This window comes from Dendrobates tinctorius, unplaced genomic scaffold (assembly GCF_039654945.1).
Source record: "Dendrobates tinctorius isolate UK_male_01 unplaced genomic scaffold, ASM3965494v1 ptg000345l, whole genome shotgun sequence".
In the NCBI taxonomy this organism is placed as follows: Eukaryota; Metazoa; Chordata; class Amphibia; order Anura; family Dendrobatidae; genus Dendrobates; species Dendrobates tinctorius.
In genome coordinates, this window is record NW_027362011.1 from 1059761 (window position 1) to 1077271 (window position 17511).

The following is a 17511-nucleotide window of genomic DNA, read 5'->3' on the forward strand; positions in this document are numbered from 1 at the left end:
ACAGCTTCTGTTTCTAATGTCGCCTCCATCACCGGTGCAGCCTGCAGAGTGAATAAGATGGCACCTGGTGACAGAAGCAGATGTCACAGGAGCAGATCCCAGAGAAAATGGGACATACCGTTTGCGGAAGTCTCAATATGACAAAATGTCAGAAATCCAGAGCAGTAGAAATCCTCATAAAGTGACTACATTTTGGAAATTATAACCCTCGGTCAATTAATCTATAAGAGTAGTGACTATTTTGACTCCACAGGCACTTTGTGGAAATTAGCACACAGGGGATGTTGGAGAGTGAAGATTAGAAATATGCCATATTATTGCCCAGCACATAATGCCCGGATTGTGCTCCACTAGACACGCACATAGGAAACTAAGTGGGTCCTTCTCATTACAGTGATGCCAAATACAGGGATGGTAAATGTGGTTTAGGTACACTGCAAAGCTCAGAAGCCAGGGGGAGAGTTGACTTGGAAAGAGTGCATTTTGCTGGATTTGTTTATGGAAGCCATGTTGCTTTTCAAGAGTCTTTGAGCCATTAATAATGTGGACATCTGTTTTTTCTCTGACAGATGATGGACCTGAATGGGAACTTGTTTTTTGTGAGATGAGTAGGAGTTGTTATTGGTGGTATTTTCGCCTACATATCATTGATGGGTTGCTTTTTATTTATTATATTTGGGAGGCAGAATGAACAAACAGTTGAACACCACACTCTACTGGTTCATCCTCTAACTTTATCTATTAGACTGTGAACTGTCATTGACTTAGACAGTCATTCAATATTTTTACATAACTTGCCATTTTCACTGGCGGTTTAAGCAGCCATTTTCAAAAATACAAAATTCAAGGATATTTTATTTAAAATAATTATCTTTTTTTCTTTGCAGGTGACTCTACCAGGAGATCAGGACAGCTGATATCTTCAATTTTTAAATCAGATGATCTCGAAATCCCACAGGATACAACTGAAGTGACTGCCATTGCTCCAGATATACCAGCATCCCTTTACAGTAAAGATCTGTCATCTGATCCTGTGAAACAGGTCCCATCTTCTGATTCATTACTGACTACTAAGGAAAATGAAAGTAAGAAAATAAGCATCAAAAAAGAAACTGCTCCTAAAGAAGATAAGTCATTTTCACATTCAGAATATAGAAATAGTTTTTCCCTCAAAAAGTCATTTCTTAATCAACAAAAAAATCACACAACGGAGAAGAGATTTTCATGTTCCAAGTGTGGGAAATGCTTTAACTGGAATTCAAACCTTATTAGGCATGAGAGAACTCACACGGGGGAGAAGCCATTTTCATGTTCAGAATGTGAGAAGTGTTTTAACCAGAAATCACATTTGGTTCAGCACCAGAGAACGCACCCAGGGAAGAAGCCTTTTTCCTGTTCAGAATGTGGGAAATGTTTTAACCAAAAATGTAATCTTGTTAGACACCAGAGAACTCACACAGGGGAGAAGCCTTTTTGCTGTTCAGAATGTGGGAAGTATTTTAACGAGAGATCAACTTTGGTTAAGCACCAGAGAATTCACACAGGGGAGAAGCCTTTTTTCTGTTCAGAATGTGGGAAATATTTTATCCAGAAATCAGATTTTGTTAAACACCAGAGAACTCACACAGGGGAGAAACCTTTTTCCTGTTCAGAATGTGGGAAATGTTTTAACCAGAAATCAGCTTTGGTTAAGCACCAGCGAACCCACACAGGGGAGAAGCCTTTTTCCTGTTCAGAATGTGGGAAGTGTTTTAACCAGAAATCAGATTTGGCTAAGCACCAGCGAACCCACACAGGGGAGATGCCTTTTTTCTGTTCAGAATGTGGGAAGTGTTTTTACCAGAAATCAGATTTGGTTAATCACCATAGAACTCACACAGGGGAGAAGCCTTTTTCCTGTTCAGAATGTGGGAAATGGTTTACACATAAATCAAATGTTGTTAGGCACCAGAAAACTCACACAAGGGAGAAGCCTTTTTCCTGTTTATAATAATAATAATAATAATAAAAAACGTTATTTTTATAGCGCCAACATATTCCACAGTGTTGACAGTTTAACAGTTTCAAACACAACAGTCGTAACAACGTTAACAATAATTCAATGAAGCAAAATATAACGACCCTGCTAATGAGAGCTTACAATCTACATGGTGGGCCATTTATATGGATACACCTAAATAAAATGGGAATGGTTGGTGACCAGATCGGTGTCATGAATATGCAGAATGGGCAAAACAAAAATTGGAACAGGACCCTCAGTTTACACAGAACATTATGTTTAGTGATGAGGCAAACTTTTTTGGGTGGCCCATTTATATGGATACACCTAAATAAAATGGGAATGGTGACAGATTTCTTGTGTGGGTTTTTTTGCATTGAAATCTGCTGCAATGACCCGGTACTGCGTTCAACAGACATCAACATAATTTTTATCCGCTCCTCTCATGTTAACCTCTGTGACACGTCAATGGCTGTAAACAAAGAGAAACTTGTAAATAACTCTTGAAAGAATAAAGTTATGTTAAAACCAAGCACACCATTGTTTTTTTGTGAAAATCTCAATACTTTTGTGTCACATGACCCTCTTTCCATTGAAAAAAATAAAGATAGATCCAAAATGGCCGACTTCAAAATGGCCGACTTCAAAATGGCCACCATGGTCACCACCCATCTTGAAAAGATTTTTTCCCCTCCATTATACTAATGTGCCACAAACAAGAAGCTGATATCACCAACCATTCCCATTTTATTAAGGTGTATCCATATAAATGGCACACCCTGTACAATGAGGTGGGGGAGATACAAAGTACAGGTGTGTATTTACAATGATAGTCCAGCCATCTTGAGGAAGGGATGGATGGAGATAGTGAATGGGCTACACATGCACACTTACACATAAAATGACTTTGATTAGGGAATGTGATAGGCTGCTCTGAACAAATGTGTTTTGAGAGAGCGCCTAAAACTATGCAACTTGTGGCTGATCCTAAGTTCTTGTGGTAGAGCATTCCAGAGGATAGGAGCGCAACACGGGAGAAGTCTTTGAGTTGGGAGTGGGAAGTATGGATTAGTGAAGAGGTTAGTCAAGTCATTTCCAGAGCGCAGCGATCGGCTAGGCCGATAGACAGAAATGAGGGAGGAGATGTAGGGGGGTGCTGCACTGTGGAGAGCTTTGAGGGTGAGAACAAGTACTTTGAATTGGATCCTATAATGAATGGAAAGCCAGTGTAACAGCTGGCAAAGAGTGGATGCATCCGAGTACCTATTAGCCAGATGGACAACCCTGGCTGCTGCAATAAGGATGGACTGGAGAGGGGATAGTCGAGTGAGGGGGAGGCCAATTAAATAGAGCATTACATTTAAAACATGCAAAAAGAAGGAGTCTATATCCTCATATAAAATCACATGATTATTTTATTGCTAAATAGCTCACAAATATAAGAATCGACAAAATAATGCAATAGTAGTATGGCTGAGTGTCAGAAAGAGACCTAGGTGCAACAAAAGTGCTGAGCTTATGACAGCGGGAGGGAATAGTATGTGTATTGCCAGTGCAAATAGATTCAAGAGGCCCCAAGAATGCAAATTAGCAGAGGTATAATAATCCCCTAGTGAGGTGTGAACATAACAATAGTCCCTCGCTAATCGCTCATCAGGTCATAACCCCATGTTTTCATTCCTTACTCATGGCTGCCAAGAGAACCACATGCTGCGCCCCAACACGCTGACAGGGAATTCTATATGTCCTTTTAATATCAATGTATTTCTGGGGTCTTACATGCATACTCTGTATATGAAAATGCTGTCTCATGATAATGATTACCTATAACCTTATTCTTCATAAGAAAATTGTACGTGATGGATAAACTGTTTACTGCACCCAGTTGGACATTGAAACTACACGTCCACATGTTAGGTAGATACTGGGGCCATGAATACTTAGTAAGACAGGTTAATGAGGCTAATGGCGCTATAACTGTCATGAGGATAGATTAATGAGAATAATATTGGGGTCTTGTGTAATTTACCCAAGACCTATTAAAGCTTTCAGCACGTCTACACAAATACTAATAATTAACAGCCGAGTACCATCTGATTGGTTAACGAATATGATTGGTTGGAACCATTTATGCTTACTGTTGAATGATCAATTGTCCAATGAAATGTGATGATGTAATGTTACCGCCTACTCAAATGAGCATATAAGCTGCCTAATTAAATCAGGAAATTGGGAACATCCTGCAGATACATATCCTGTCTCTGTGTGTGTTTGTTCTCCGCTACTCGAGTAGGCCTCAGACCAAAATCTGGCAACCTTCCAGCATATCGATCTCCCATTGAGAGATAAACATCAAATCACAAACCCATCAGTTGGCGTCCCTGGGTGGGCTGGTTACAACAGAAGACCCCAGTATCCTGAAATCCGGCACCCGCAGACTGAAGGCCTAGAGGACACACAGATCAAAATCACTGGTGAAGGTAAGAGCCATTGATTCTTACAAATTCTGTGTCTCCCCTCTGCTACATGCTCTGAACCGGCTCTTGGGGTACAGTATAGTCTGTCTTCTTAAATACCAGCGCTAAGAACCGTAGAATATCCTTGTGATACATAATACGTATGCTGGAGGGAGAAACCTAAAAGCTGCTACGTATGATTGCGCATGAATGATTGAACCAACCTTGAGGGTACTAGGAATTCTTTACTGTGCTTTTGCCCCTTGGGAGCGTCTCTCCATGGTAACTGGCTTGCCAGGATTCATGTGAGGACACGTCTCTGGCGGCATACGCATAAAGAAGGCTGTGTACGTCCTCTTGGAGAGTGCTAGAGGTTCTATTACGGTGTTAAAACGCCGTTACAGACAGGATAGGTCTATCCACCTTCTATTCTGTCTGATACGCACAAACTGCCCTCTAATGGTGCTAAAGAACTTTGAGGTAGTAGGGATTACATTAGCCTGCATACTAATGATAGCTTTAGTCTTCTGGTTGATAAATAAGATCTCTGAGTATACAAGGCTCAGCAGGTTTAGTTGAGGGAAAAGATTTTTACTGGGCTAATAAGAAAATTTGGGTCATATTAGTCTGCCTACAGTTAATTGGATTTGCTCTCTGGTATATATATAGGTTTATTATAACTGTAGAGAAGTGCCATCTCATACTGAGTACGTAGAGATTTAGTGTTAGGTGACCAGGTGGGTCACGAGGTCTGGCCAGACCACTAAATAGTTAACCTTCTTATCAAGGTTCCCATGGGTTTGATGCCTATCAACTGATCAGTTTCAGTTTAGGACACGCAAGTTCAAACAGTGAGCGGGGACCTCTTATAACAACGGCACGCAGTCTATGTATCGAATTAGCGCAGTGCAGTCGGCATAGATATTGCTAGCGGAGTGATAATGAAGTACACTTGTTGAGACGTGGGCACACAGTAACAGCGTATATTAAGAGAATAAGTGAATAGCAACCAGAGAAAGAGGCAGATAGAGAGATACGGTCTAGGTGCGGCCTGTACATTGAGTTAGCGAAGTGCAGTCAGTATGGGTCCGCAAGCCATAGGCATTTTACATTTTAGGACAAGCCAGGAGAATTTTTAGCCCCAATACGGTCAAGTATCAACCAGAAAACATAGATAGGATTTTTAGCAGAAGCACCAGGAGATAATAAGCTTAAGGAGTTAACAGTTTACTGAATCTGTGTGAAGGAATGTGAATGACCTTTGAGACTCTCTGCTGATAAGTGGAAGCGCATGATCTCATGTGTGAAATTCTGTTTGAATGAGAGGCCACTGTAGGTTCTGTCTGCAGACTGCGATTTTCAAGAGAAAATCTGATGCAAATCATGTCTTGTATGGCAGATGGATATTTGCTGGGACAGTCCCAGGTACGAATGTGAAGAAATTCCATTACATACAGCGAGGAGATGATTGGTGGGTGCTGTTAGCATTAAACACGCATATCCCTTTAAGTAATGCGTTGAAAGGTCACACGTTACGAGACCTGAGGTTTGGTGAACAGTTTATATTGCAAAGCCCAGACGGACAAGTTTTCCACAATAGACGGTTCCGTGTCAGGAATCGAGGAGGCACCTGTTGAGTGGTGTATATTGTGGGTTGTATTGTATAGGAAAAGTTCTGTCTTATAGTCTGAGCTTGCCTTGTGTGTGTGTGTGCCAAATATTCCATGAGAAAATGTCGTGCCCTAATTGCACATTTGGATTAATGTTGATTATATCTCCTGAAGGTTGGAGAATTGTCAAAATTATACCAGGAGGGTATATCCAACAGCTCACTGGTTTTGGATTTCTGTCAGACAGATTTCCAGAGTATAAAGTATTTAGGCTCAATGTGCATGGTATTCCTGCAACTCCCTGGGTCGACGGAATTTCATTAGGTGACATAGAAAATTATAATCTTGTCAGATGTCCATTAAATAATGGAGAACCAGAGACGTACCTGGTAGAAGCGCAGCTTGCAGCTTTGCTCACTGGATTCACATTATAGCATAATACGTATTTGTAGAAGGTGTACAGCTAGTTTTTCTTAATGTCAAGTTTTTTTAGAATGCATGTTGATAAGAAAAAAAGGAGAGGCAGATGGTTCAAGGTACAACGTTGCCTTTGACTTGAAGCGGTGTCAGATATCCATGGAAGGCAATTGTCAGGTAGTAAAGATAAGGAATGCTTTTAGTATGTGTTAGAAAGAAAGGGAAAAAAAAAAAAAAGAGAAAATCCCGTTATATGTGTAATGGAAATCCACCACTCTGCCCCCTATTCGGTATTAGTATGGTGATTTCCAAAGGGGGGGAGAAGAGAGGAGAGTCCGCTATTTTTAATATGCTAATCATAAAGGTATCTCTCATTAATCTGGATTTTGAGTTTTTCTTTCCGGAAGGTCCAAGAACCTGGTTGTATGGCGATCACACAGCATGATATAGTAGAAAGCAGAACCACTCCTCCCTCATAACTCTACAGGGGAGGTGGAGTTGACGGCACTCATTGAGGCGTTTAGGGGGCTTTAAGGTAAGCAAGACACCACATATACAAGTCATTGTTTTCAGGTGAACCCACAACTGCAGCCCCATATGGGGAGGAAAGGTCTTTTCTTACACCAACAGGCCCTGGAAGAGGTTGCCATAGTGGAAGTGAGGGTACATATGAGAAGGAACCCGTGAAGCACGAAGCAAACAAAGTGGCTGGGAATCAGCCAGAAGACCAAGGTACTGGGAGACCCCTGAGGCGCCTCCACTGGTCATGGTGAGCATTAAAGATAACCAGTTAGACTTAAGTATCTTACAGGCTCTGACTCGGTCACCAACCGGGGAAGAGACTGAAGTCTGGTCGGAAGCTGGAGCTCAGAACCGTGGATGGTGGGACAGTGGGTATGTTTGCTAAAACCCTTGCACCATGTGATGGCTCATGACTCAACGCACGTGAGTGAAGACAAAAACTATGTGCTCTGAAGAAAGATGCTGGGTCCACCTGTTTAGCTTTACATTAACATACATTAGATGCGCACAACACAGATAGACTAGAAAGATGCCATAGACATACACGTGCGCCTGGGCCCTCCTATCCGTTTCAATGACTGCAGATTGACTTCATACAGGTTGCCCAAGGTAAGATGTATGAAGTATGTGCTCGTGTGTTGATCTCTTTTCAGGGGACTGGAAGCCTTCCTGATGTCAGAAGCTACCACAACTGAGGTACTCTTTTGTCCACATAGATGTTGTAACTATTTGACAACCCCTGCAGCAGGTCCGGAGTCCAAAAGGGACTCCCATTTGTGTATAAATAAGTTTTTGATTCTATTTTAGTTAATCCAGACATTGGTTGCTGACCAAAAGACACAAAGACCACTGGAGCCACTGGTTGATGGTCCCCGCTAAGCCACATCCGTAGAGTTAAACGGAAGACCGGTCCATACAAGCTACTATGAGGTCCTGGAGCGGAAGAATGAGGGTCCTGTCCCTGATGATGTTGGCAGCTTTACTGCAAGAAGGACAAATGGACGAGACACTTCAGAATAGCACATCAGTAACCTTGTGGTTTGACACCAAGGCAGCAACAGCTACATTTAGGGTGGACTTGTGTCAGATAGTGAAGTGTCAATGGAATCTTAAATTTGGGAAGAAGAGTAGCAACCCCAATTATAAATATCTAACAGGAATTGAAGGGGCGGTGGTATATATCTGTGTAACTAGACCTGGAAATGAGAACTGTAATTCTTGGTCAGATGCAGCTTGGAACACGGGAACTTCATGGGGGTATAAGCCAGAGGAAGCCATGACTCGTGTTAGTTCATCAGGAAAGCCTCTCCTCAAGAGGATGAATATTGCTGTACCCATTCCAAAATGGGGTTGTGATCCAGAGGTTTTGGACTGGAGATTCTCTTGCAATCCTCTCCTTATAACACTGGATGAACCCTCTCTTGGAGATGAAGGTCTCTATGTATTGGGACTGTATACCCCAGGTAGACAGGTTCAGCAGGGAACATTTTGGTTAAAAGCTGTTCCTGCACAGGACAAGGAGCAAGAGGAGGACAAACCCCAAAGGTCAGGAGAAATGTTGGATGTTGATGGAATTAGGGAATTAGGCTATGAGGAGAAGTTAGCCGTAGAAACAGGCTATACAGAGAGGAATGAATGGTTGCTATGGATGAAGTATACTACAGAGCAAAATAACAAAACTGATTGTATTGCATGTGCAACCGCTAGGCCCCATTTAGGGACTATTCCCCTCAGATATTCAGAACAGGATCAAGTAGACTTACAGTGTATTCTAGCTTTGTATAATGCCACATATGACCCTAGTGATAATGTTTTATGTCAATCTCTATCAGTCCGGTATCCAATAGCAAAAATTGATCAGGTACCACCTAGAGTTTATGCATATCCAGGTGACTACACTTGCTTCCTGAGAACAGGACCAGGAAGATGGGTAGGAAATCTAACTTCAGAGTTTTGTCACATCACCATCCCAATAAATACAGATACAGGAGGCTTTAAAGCCAGTTGGTTTCAAAACCAAACTATAGCAAGGAGTGACATATGGTGGTTATGTGGAGATATGAAATTAAGGCCTAGGTTGCCACCAAGTTGGGTTGGCAGCTGTGCTCTAGTTCAAGTGCTCGTGCCATTTAAAATAATTTCATCAGAAGAGATTAAAGGAGGTGGAATGAATGTTGAAACCCTGCACAGAAATAGAAGATCAGTACCTGCTGGGTCCTTTGATCCTAGAGTTTATATAGACAATATAGGGGTACCCAGAGGGGTACCGGATGAGTACAAGGCCAGGAACCAGATAGCAGCATGTTTTGAATCAATTTTCTTTTGGTGGGTGACAATTAATAAAAATGTGGATTGGATAAATTATATTTATTATAATCAGCAAAGGTTTATAAATTACACAAGGGATGCAGTAAAAGGGATAGCTGAACAATTAGGCCCAACTTCGGATGGGAGTATCACCAAGGCGTTGGAGGGTCTTACATCCCTGTCCGAAGAATTGGCAGAAAATTCGGGTATCAACAATCCCTTCATGGACTGGTTGGAATCCTGGTTCGGTAGATGGAGTCATCTTGTGTCCAGCCTCCTCATCTCTCTGGCAGTAGTAGCAGCAGTACTTGTGACCTGTGGATGCTGCTGCATACCATGTATCAGAGGACTACTTCAAAGATTGATTGATGCGTCTATTACTAAAACTATGTACATTACATTGAAACCTTATAATGATGATTATGAGCAAATGGTTTGAGGTTGAGAATTAGATATGATCTCCCTTTCCCTATGGGGAATTCGGCAGAAGAAGGGATAGGAAGTCCGACACTGGCATTAGGCCTTTGAATGTACCTATATGTGAATGGTAGAGTCATATCTGTTCTCAAAAGGGGGGACTGACAGGGAATTCTATATGTCCTTTTAGTATCAATGTATTTCTGGGGTCTTACATGCATACTCTGTATATGAAAATGCTGTCTCACAATGATGATTACCTATAACCTTATTCTTCATAAGAAATTGTACATGATGGATAAACTGCTTACTGCACCCAGTTGGACATTGAAACTACACGTCCACATGTTAGGTAGATACTGGGGCCATGAATACTTAGTAAGGCAGGTTAATGAGGCTAATGGAGCTATAACTGTCATGAGGATAGATTAATGAGAATGATATTGGGGTCTTGTGTAATTTACACAAGACCTATTAAAGCTTTCAGCACGTCTGCACAAATACTAATAATTAACAGCCGAGTACAATCTGATTGGTTAACGAATATGAATATGATTGGTTGAAACCATTTATGCTTACTGTTGAATGATCAATTGTCCAATGAAATGTGATGATGTAATGTTACCGCCTACTCGAATGAGCATATAAGCTACCTAATTAAATCAGGAAATGGGGAACATCCTGCAGATACATACCCTGTCTCTGTGTGTGTTTGTTCTCCGCTACTCGAGTAGGCCTCAGACCAAAATCTGGCAACCTTCCAGCATATCGATCTCCCATTGAGAGATAAACATCAAATCATAAACCCATCAGAAACCACAAAGGTTCTTTCATTACAAGAGAAAATGGAATTAGACTTACCGGTAATTCGGTTTCTAGAAACCTTCCACGACAGCATAGGAGGATGTCTCCACGCCCTAATGGGGGACAGGAAGCGCGAGAGGTTAAAAGGTCCCACCCACCTCCCTCTCAACAGTGACTTATAACTGATTACCATAGCACCGGTTGCCTTAAGATTCTCAGAATTTGTCCAAGAATGCAGGGAGGGAAATAGTGGTGTCGTGGAAGGTTTCTAGAAACCAAAATTACCGGTAAGTCTAATTCCATTTTCACTAGCAACCTTCCACGACAGCATAGGAGGCATAACAACCTATACTGCACTGGGGGGGGGGGGGACAACGGCCTGAAGAACTTTTCGGCCAAAGACTAGATCCCTGTTGGACACAAGGTCCAACCTGTAGTGTTTAGTGAAAGTATGTAAGGAGGACCAGGTTGCTGCCTTACAAATCTGCTCTGAAGATGCACCTGCCCTCTCAGCCCATGAAGTAGAGGTAGATCGTGTTGAATGCGCTTTGATCCCTGCAGAGGGAGTGATGTTTTGCGCCAGGTATGCTTCAGAGATAGCCTTTTTAATCCAATTGGCAATGGTGTTCTTTGCCACCTTCTTTCCTCTGTTTGGACCAGAGGTATGGATAAATAGGTTGTGGTCGATTCTATATGGTTTGGTGTACTCCAAGTAGTGGAGAATTATACGTCTTACATCCAGTGTGTGAAACATCTCCTCTTTGGGGTTTGCTGGGTTTTGGCAGAATGAAGGTAGAATTATATTCTGAGACATATGAAAGTCAGACACAACCTTTGGTAGAAAAGATGGATCAAGAGAGAGAACTATGGAATCGTCTCTAACTGTTAGGTAGGGTTCCTTGACAGAGAGCTTGAAGCTCTCCTACTCGCCTTGCTGAGGTTATTGCTATAAGGAAGGCTACTTTATAGGTGAGGAGCTGAGAAGTACAGGATGACAGAGGCTCAAAGGGTGATTGAGTGAGTCCCATAAGCACCACATTCAAGTCCCATGGCGGAACAGAAACTAGTTATTTTGGATGTAGCCTAGCGGCAGATGTCATGAATCTTCTTATCCACCTGTGGTTAGCCAAGTCACAGTCAAACATAGAGCTTAATGCTGATACCTATACTTTCAGTGTGCTAGGTTTTAGACCTAGTTCCAGCCCCCTCTGTAAGAAATCCAGGATACGGGAAATGTTAGGGTTCTCTGGGTCGGGAAGGTCTGGCAGACACCATGAGGAGAATATTTTCCATATTTTATTATATATGGCAATGGTGACCGGCTTCCGAGATTTCTGGAGGGTTTTAATTACCGCCTCTGATAGCCCCTTGGCCCTCAAGATCTGGGCCTCAGAAACCAGGCCGCTAACCTCATTCCCCGGAGGTTTGGGTGATATAGAGGACCCTGCAAGAGAAGGTCTTCTTCTATGGGTAGGATAAATGGCCCGTCTACCTGTAGTTCTGTGATTAGCCAATACCAGCTCTTTGGCCATAGCGGAGTTACTAGAATGGTTGGGGTCTGATCCTCCCTGATTTTCCTCAGGGTTGCAGCAAGGATCGGAACTGGCAGGAAGGCATATGCCAGATGGAACCTCCACCTGTGGGCGAAGGCGTCCACTCCCGGGGATCTGTCCCTGGGGTTCAGGGAGAAGTAGTCCCTCACTTGAGCATTCTCTCCTGAGGCTAGTAGGTCCACCTCCAGGAGGCCCCACCTGCTGACTAGTGTTTGAAAGATTCTTCCATTCAGGGTCCACTTGCCGGGCTGGATGCGTTTTCTGCTCAGGAACTCTACCTGAAGATTGGCCGTACCCTTCAGGTGGACCGCTGTCAGTGAATGGAGGTGTCTTTCGGCCCAGCAAAATATTCGGCCTGAGAGGCCCTCCAGGTCGCTGGATCTTGTGCCGCCCTGGTGCTTGAGATGTGCCACTGTTGTTATGTTGTCCGAGTAGACTCTGATATGTTGGTCTTGGACCAGGTGTCTTGCTGCCAGGAGAGCTTCCTCCACTGCCTTCAGCTCCCTGAAGTTTGAGGATCTTGCACTCATTTTCTGCCTCCATAACCCTTAGAATGGCTGTCGAGACACTACGGCTCCCCAGACTTATTTTCTGGTGTCTGTCGTTAATGTAACCAAGGGGATCTGGGACCAGTTAATTCCCCTGCACAGGTTTTTGCGGTCCATCCACCATGCTAGCGAAGCCCTCACTATTCCTGGGGTCTGGACTCTTTTGTTCAGGCAGGTATGATCCCTGTTCCAGTTTCTTAAGATATGGGACTGGAGTGTTCTGGAGTGGGCCTGCGCCCAGGGCACCTACTGGATGCAGGAGGTCATTAACTCTAGTATGGACATGGCTGACCTGAGGGTCGGGGACCTCTGACCCCTGAAATCTGAGACTCTTGACATTACTGATCTCTGATGTTCCTCCGGTAGGAAGGACATTTGATTCTTTGAATCTAGTAGGATTCCCAAGAATTGTACCTCCTGAGAGGGTTGAATTTGTGATTTCTTTATATTTGGGATCCACCCCAATGATTGGAGAATGTCCAGAGTCTGGGCTACCTGGTCTTCCAGGGTCTGGTAGGAGAACCCTATTATCAGTAGGTCATCCAGGTAAGGTACAATAGATATACCCCGGCTTCTGATGTAGGACACAGCTTCTGTCATAATTTTGGAAAACACTCGAGGGGCAGAGGATATTCCGAAGGGAAGCATATTGTATTGAAAGTGCTTGACTTCCGGACCCTGACGAATCGCAAACCTCAGATACTTCCTGTGGGAAGGATGTATGGGGATGTGGAAATAAGCATCCTTCAGATCTATGGTTGCCATGAAGTACGACGGCCCTATCAGTGGAATGGCGGTCTTTACTGACTCCATCTTGAATTTGAGGTATGCAATGTGTCGGTTGAGGCCTTTCAGATTTACTATTCTTGCCTCCCCTGTGGGCTTTTTTACTAGGAACAATCTGGAATAATGCCCCCTTCCTTGTTCCTCCACAGGGACCCGAGAGATGGCATTTGAGTGTAGAAGCCGAATGTCGGATTTTAGTGCTGGGGTCTCCCGAGGTGGTAGGGAGGTAACTCTTATAACCCGCGGGGGGGGGGATTCGAGCTCTAGCAGTAGACCCTCTCTGATCACACTGAGGACCCAGGGGCTGTTGGAAATCAACTGCCAAGCAGGAAAAAACCTTGAAAGCCTTCCCCGACCGGGGTCGAGTCATTGTTTTTCTTGTGATTGCTGCTGCTGCTGGGGGACCAGGATGTTCCTGCCTCTCCCTTTAGCGTAGCTCCATCTTCCAGTCTTTCCCTTTCCTCGCGGTTGGGATGACTGACTCTGGGGGGCTCGAAAAAGACGCTTTCTTGTGGTCCTCTGCTCTGGAAGCACATTCTTTTTATCTGTGGCCTTTTCTAGAATTTCATCTAAGGCCGGGCCGAAGACATGTTCACCTTTGAAGGGTAAAGAGCAGAGTTTAACCTTGGATGTAACGTCCCCGCTCCATGTTTTAAGCCAGAGGGCCTGCCTGGCGGAATTTGACTGGACCATAGCCCTGGCAGAGGCACGGATCATCTCCATTGATGCATCTGCCAGGAAACCCGTAGCTCTCTGCAAGATAGGGAGGGAGTTAAGGAGGTCACTCCTTGAGGTACCACGAGAAATATGGCTCTCTAGCTCCTCAATCCATTGGAAGGGGGACCTAGAGACACAAGTGGATACGATTCCTGATTTTAAAGTAAAGGCAGAGGTTTCCCAGGCTTTTCTTAGGAGGCTTTCTGCTTTACGGTCCATCGGGTCTCTAAGCTGGGATACATCATCAAACGGCAGAACCGTCTTTTTTACCACCCTTGCCACCTGGACATCAACTTTCGGGATGTCCCATTTAAATTCCTTTCCCTCCAGGGGAAATCTATGTCGGACTTCTGAAGGGGCCGAGTAGCGTTTTTCTGGATACTCCCATTCCTGGGAAATCATATTTGCTACGCTCCTGTGAACTGGAAAACATGTTCGTTTAGGCCCCTCATATCCGCCGAACATGCGATCCTGTGCTGTCTGCGTGACGGGTTCGTCCTCTAGGCCCATAGTTGCACGTACTGCACTGACCAGCTCTTCCACATATTCCGTGAAAAGGAGGCACTTCCTAGTGTCGGCTGACCTAGAGGTTACCGGTTGTTCCCAATTCTCGGATCCCGAATTGTATGATCTTTCTGATTCGGACCCGAATCGTCTATTTGAATTTTAGGTTTTTTTTGGGGGTGGTGAGCCCACAATCGGAGGGAGTGGAGGTGGTGGAGGGGGGGGGCAGGGCAGCTAAAGAGGTTTGAACCTGATGGGTAACCAAGCTGCGGATTTCGTCGATCAAAGACGGGTGCTCAGCCCTAACCACCTTATCCTTTGTCGATCAATGACAGATGCTCAGCCCTAACCACCTTATCCGTGCAAGCTTGACATAGCTTCTCCCAATTTGAGGGAAGTTTTGTGCTGCATATTGCACATTTGGCCGACTTACTGGATGTATTGGTGCTCTTATGGGCAGACTTTTTTCCCTATGGAACAAGGGGGAGAAGTATTTTGAGGACCTAAACCCTGGACTGCACCACTAGGAACCACACCAGGACACTTACTGTGGCAGCGCTGGGCTCTGCAGACGCAGGGCAGGAAGACCCGTCCATGCTAACAGGGGATTCTGCATCTTACCTGTCGGCGTCTTCCGGTGGGTTAATAACAGATTAACCCCGCCCTCAGCGCAGTCATTTGTTTCCCCCTCCTCCTCGACGGGTCCCGAAGCAGGCCCAGCAAGCGCTGGCGAGCTCCACGCGCCGGCAACAGGATAGGGGCCACCATGACAGCGCATCCTCCATATAACCCGGAAGTGACCCTGCACTGCACGCAGGGGGAGGAGGAGAGACCGGAGAGCTACAGGAGGCCTCTGGTCAGGGATCACTGGCCCGCTTTACTCCCCATAGGGGAGCGCGGGAGGGTCAGGAACGGTCCCCAGTTCAGGAGAAGACGGGAGCAGATCGGAGGAGGGAAGGCAGCGCCACCGACCACCACTGCCCGGCTTTTGGATCTTTCAGGTACGCTGCAGCAGCCGGCCACACAGCATACCGACCGCTCCATGCCCCATGGGGGACAGGAAAGTCACTGGTGAGAGGGAGGTGGGAGGGACCTTTTAACCTCTCGTGCTTCCTGTCTCCCATTAGGACGTGGAGAAATCCTCCTATGCTGTTGTGGAAGGTTGCTAGAGAAATAATAGGAAACATGGTGGCAAGAAATATAGGAATGAATATCTGACAAGAGTCTGACTCAAGTGCACAAGAAGAATCCCTCACTTCACCAGGCTATTCAGAAAGGACTTATGCTAATGCAGCAGATTCCGCTCCGGCGCCCCCTTTAGGCGGAGAACGCGCAGAGGGGAGAAGCGAGAGAAGGCGCAGGACGCCAGTGGAAAAGGAAACGTGTGTCATGGAGGCAGAAGCAGCAATAGACTCTTGTGATAACATGGTGAATTTAACTGATCATGCTCTGAATAGCTCACACGTGTCTGTTCTTTCAAAGGGATTGGGTTTTTGTGTTTCAGAAGCGTTTAACTTTGTGGACTTTAAAATAGATCTTTTCAGGGCTATGCGAAAAATTAATTTACACAAATCATTTGCTTCAGGTGTTTCAGAGGAAACAGTATTAGAAGGAGAGAGTCCGTGTCAGGTGGGCCCCATGGGGTTTCTTGCTGGCACCAATTCACTGGCCGATGTCAGGACGGATGCCCAGGTTTGGTGCGATCTGACTGCTCCAGAATTGGCTCATTCTGTAGTTTCAGACTCCTAAGAACTCTTTACAGGCGGTGTACCGTCCACTTTCATGCCCCAGGTGGCCCCTGGGAATGTTATCGATTTAGTTGAAACGCAGGTGTTGAAGAATGTTGAGTCCATTGTATATCTGACCGCCCCGCCCAATCTGTCGGCCTCTGAAAGACGTGCCCTCTTTGAGATTAGAGAGTGGTTGGATGTGGTCGTGAGGAACGCTGATAAGGGTGGCAATGTAGTCCTATTAAAAAACGAGCAGTACATGATGGAGGCTATGAGACAGTTATCTGACACATCTACTTATTTAAAATTGGCAAAAGATCCGACGATCAAGTATAAAAATGAATTGCCGAGCTTTTTATGGAAAAACGTGGAATTAGGTGTGTTATCTAAGAGAAAGGCTGAAAGGTTATTACCGGAGTTACCACGCCGCCCCCATTGGTATTATATTCCAAAGGTGCATAAATCCCTTATTGCTCCACCAGGACGCCACATTGTGTCAAGGATCGGATCCCTCACAGAACCATTGTCACAATACATGGATTGGCTGTTGCGCCCCGTATTGCATGATATCCCTTCCTACATCAAAGACACTGATGAATTTTTGGGGGCGCTTAGAGGCATTACATGGCAAACAGGCTTCTCTTTGGTGTCGATTGATGTAGAAAGCCTATACACGAGGATCCAGGTATTGTGGTTTTGAGGAGGATTTTGGGGTCTTTGAAGAGAAGTGACAGTTTTGTCAACATTGTATGCGAAGGGGTTGACTTTGTTTTAAAACATAATGCATTCAAGTTTGAAGACGCATGGTTTTTCCAATGCACTGGGACCGCGATGGGAAATCCGGTCGCTTGCACTTTCGTGAACCTTTTTCTAGCTGTGTTGGAGGAGGACTAGGTGTATAAAGTGGGGAATAATTTTCTGAGACATATCAGACTTTTTGTGAGCTATGTGGACGATATATTCATGATATGGGACGGACCCCGTGAATCATTTGATGAATTTGTCTAGTACCTCAGTAAGTCCAATGGCATGAATATGTCATTTACGTCGAGATATGGAGGTCTTAACCTCGATTTTTGGGATGTACAGATTAGTGTTGTAGATGGTGAGTTGCAGACCAAGGTATTTCATAAACCCTCCG

General features: G+C 44.5%; 1 protein-coding gene across 1 annotated transcript in view; it reads left to right on the forward strand.

Annotated features, from left to right (window-relative positions):
* Positions 1-7803, forward strand: part of LOC141074978 (uncharacterized) — a 50152-nt gene extending 42349 nt beyond the window's left edge. The window contains exon 6 of the mRNA XM_073562306.1: positions 888-7803. Within this exon, the coding sequence (XP_073418407.1) occupies positions 888-1990 (1103 nt within the window). The 3' untranslated portion in view covers positions 1991-7803. The remainder of the gene's footprint in view (positions 1-887) is intronic.
* The last annotated feature ends 9708 nt before the right edge of the window (positions 7804-17511 follow it).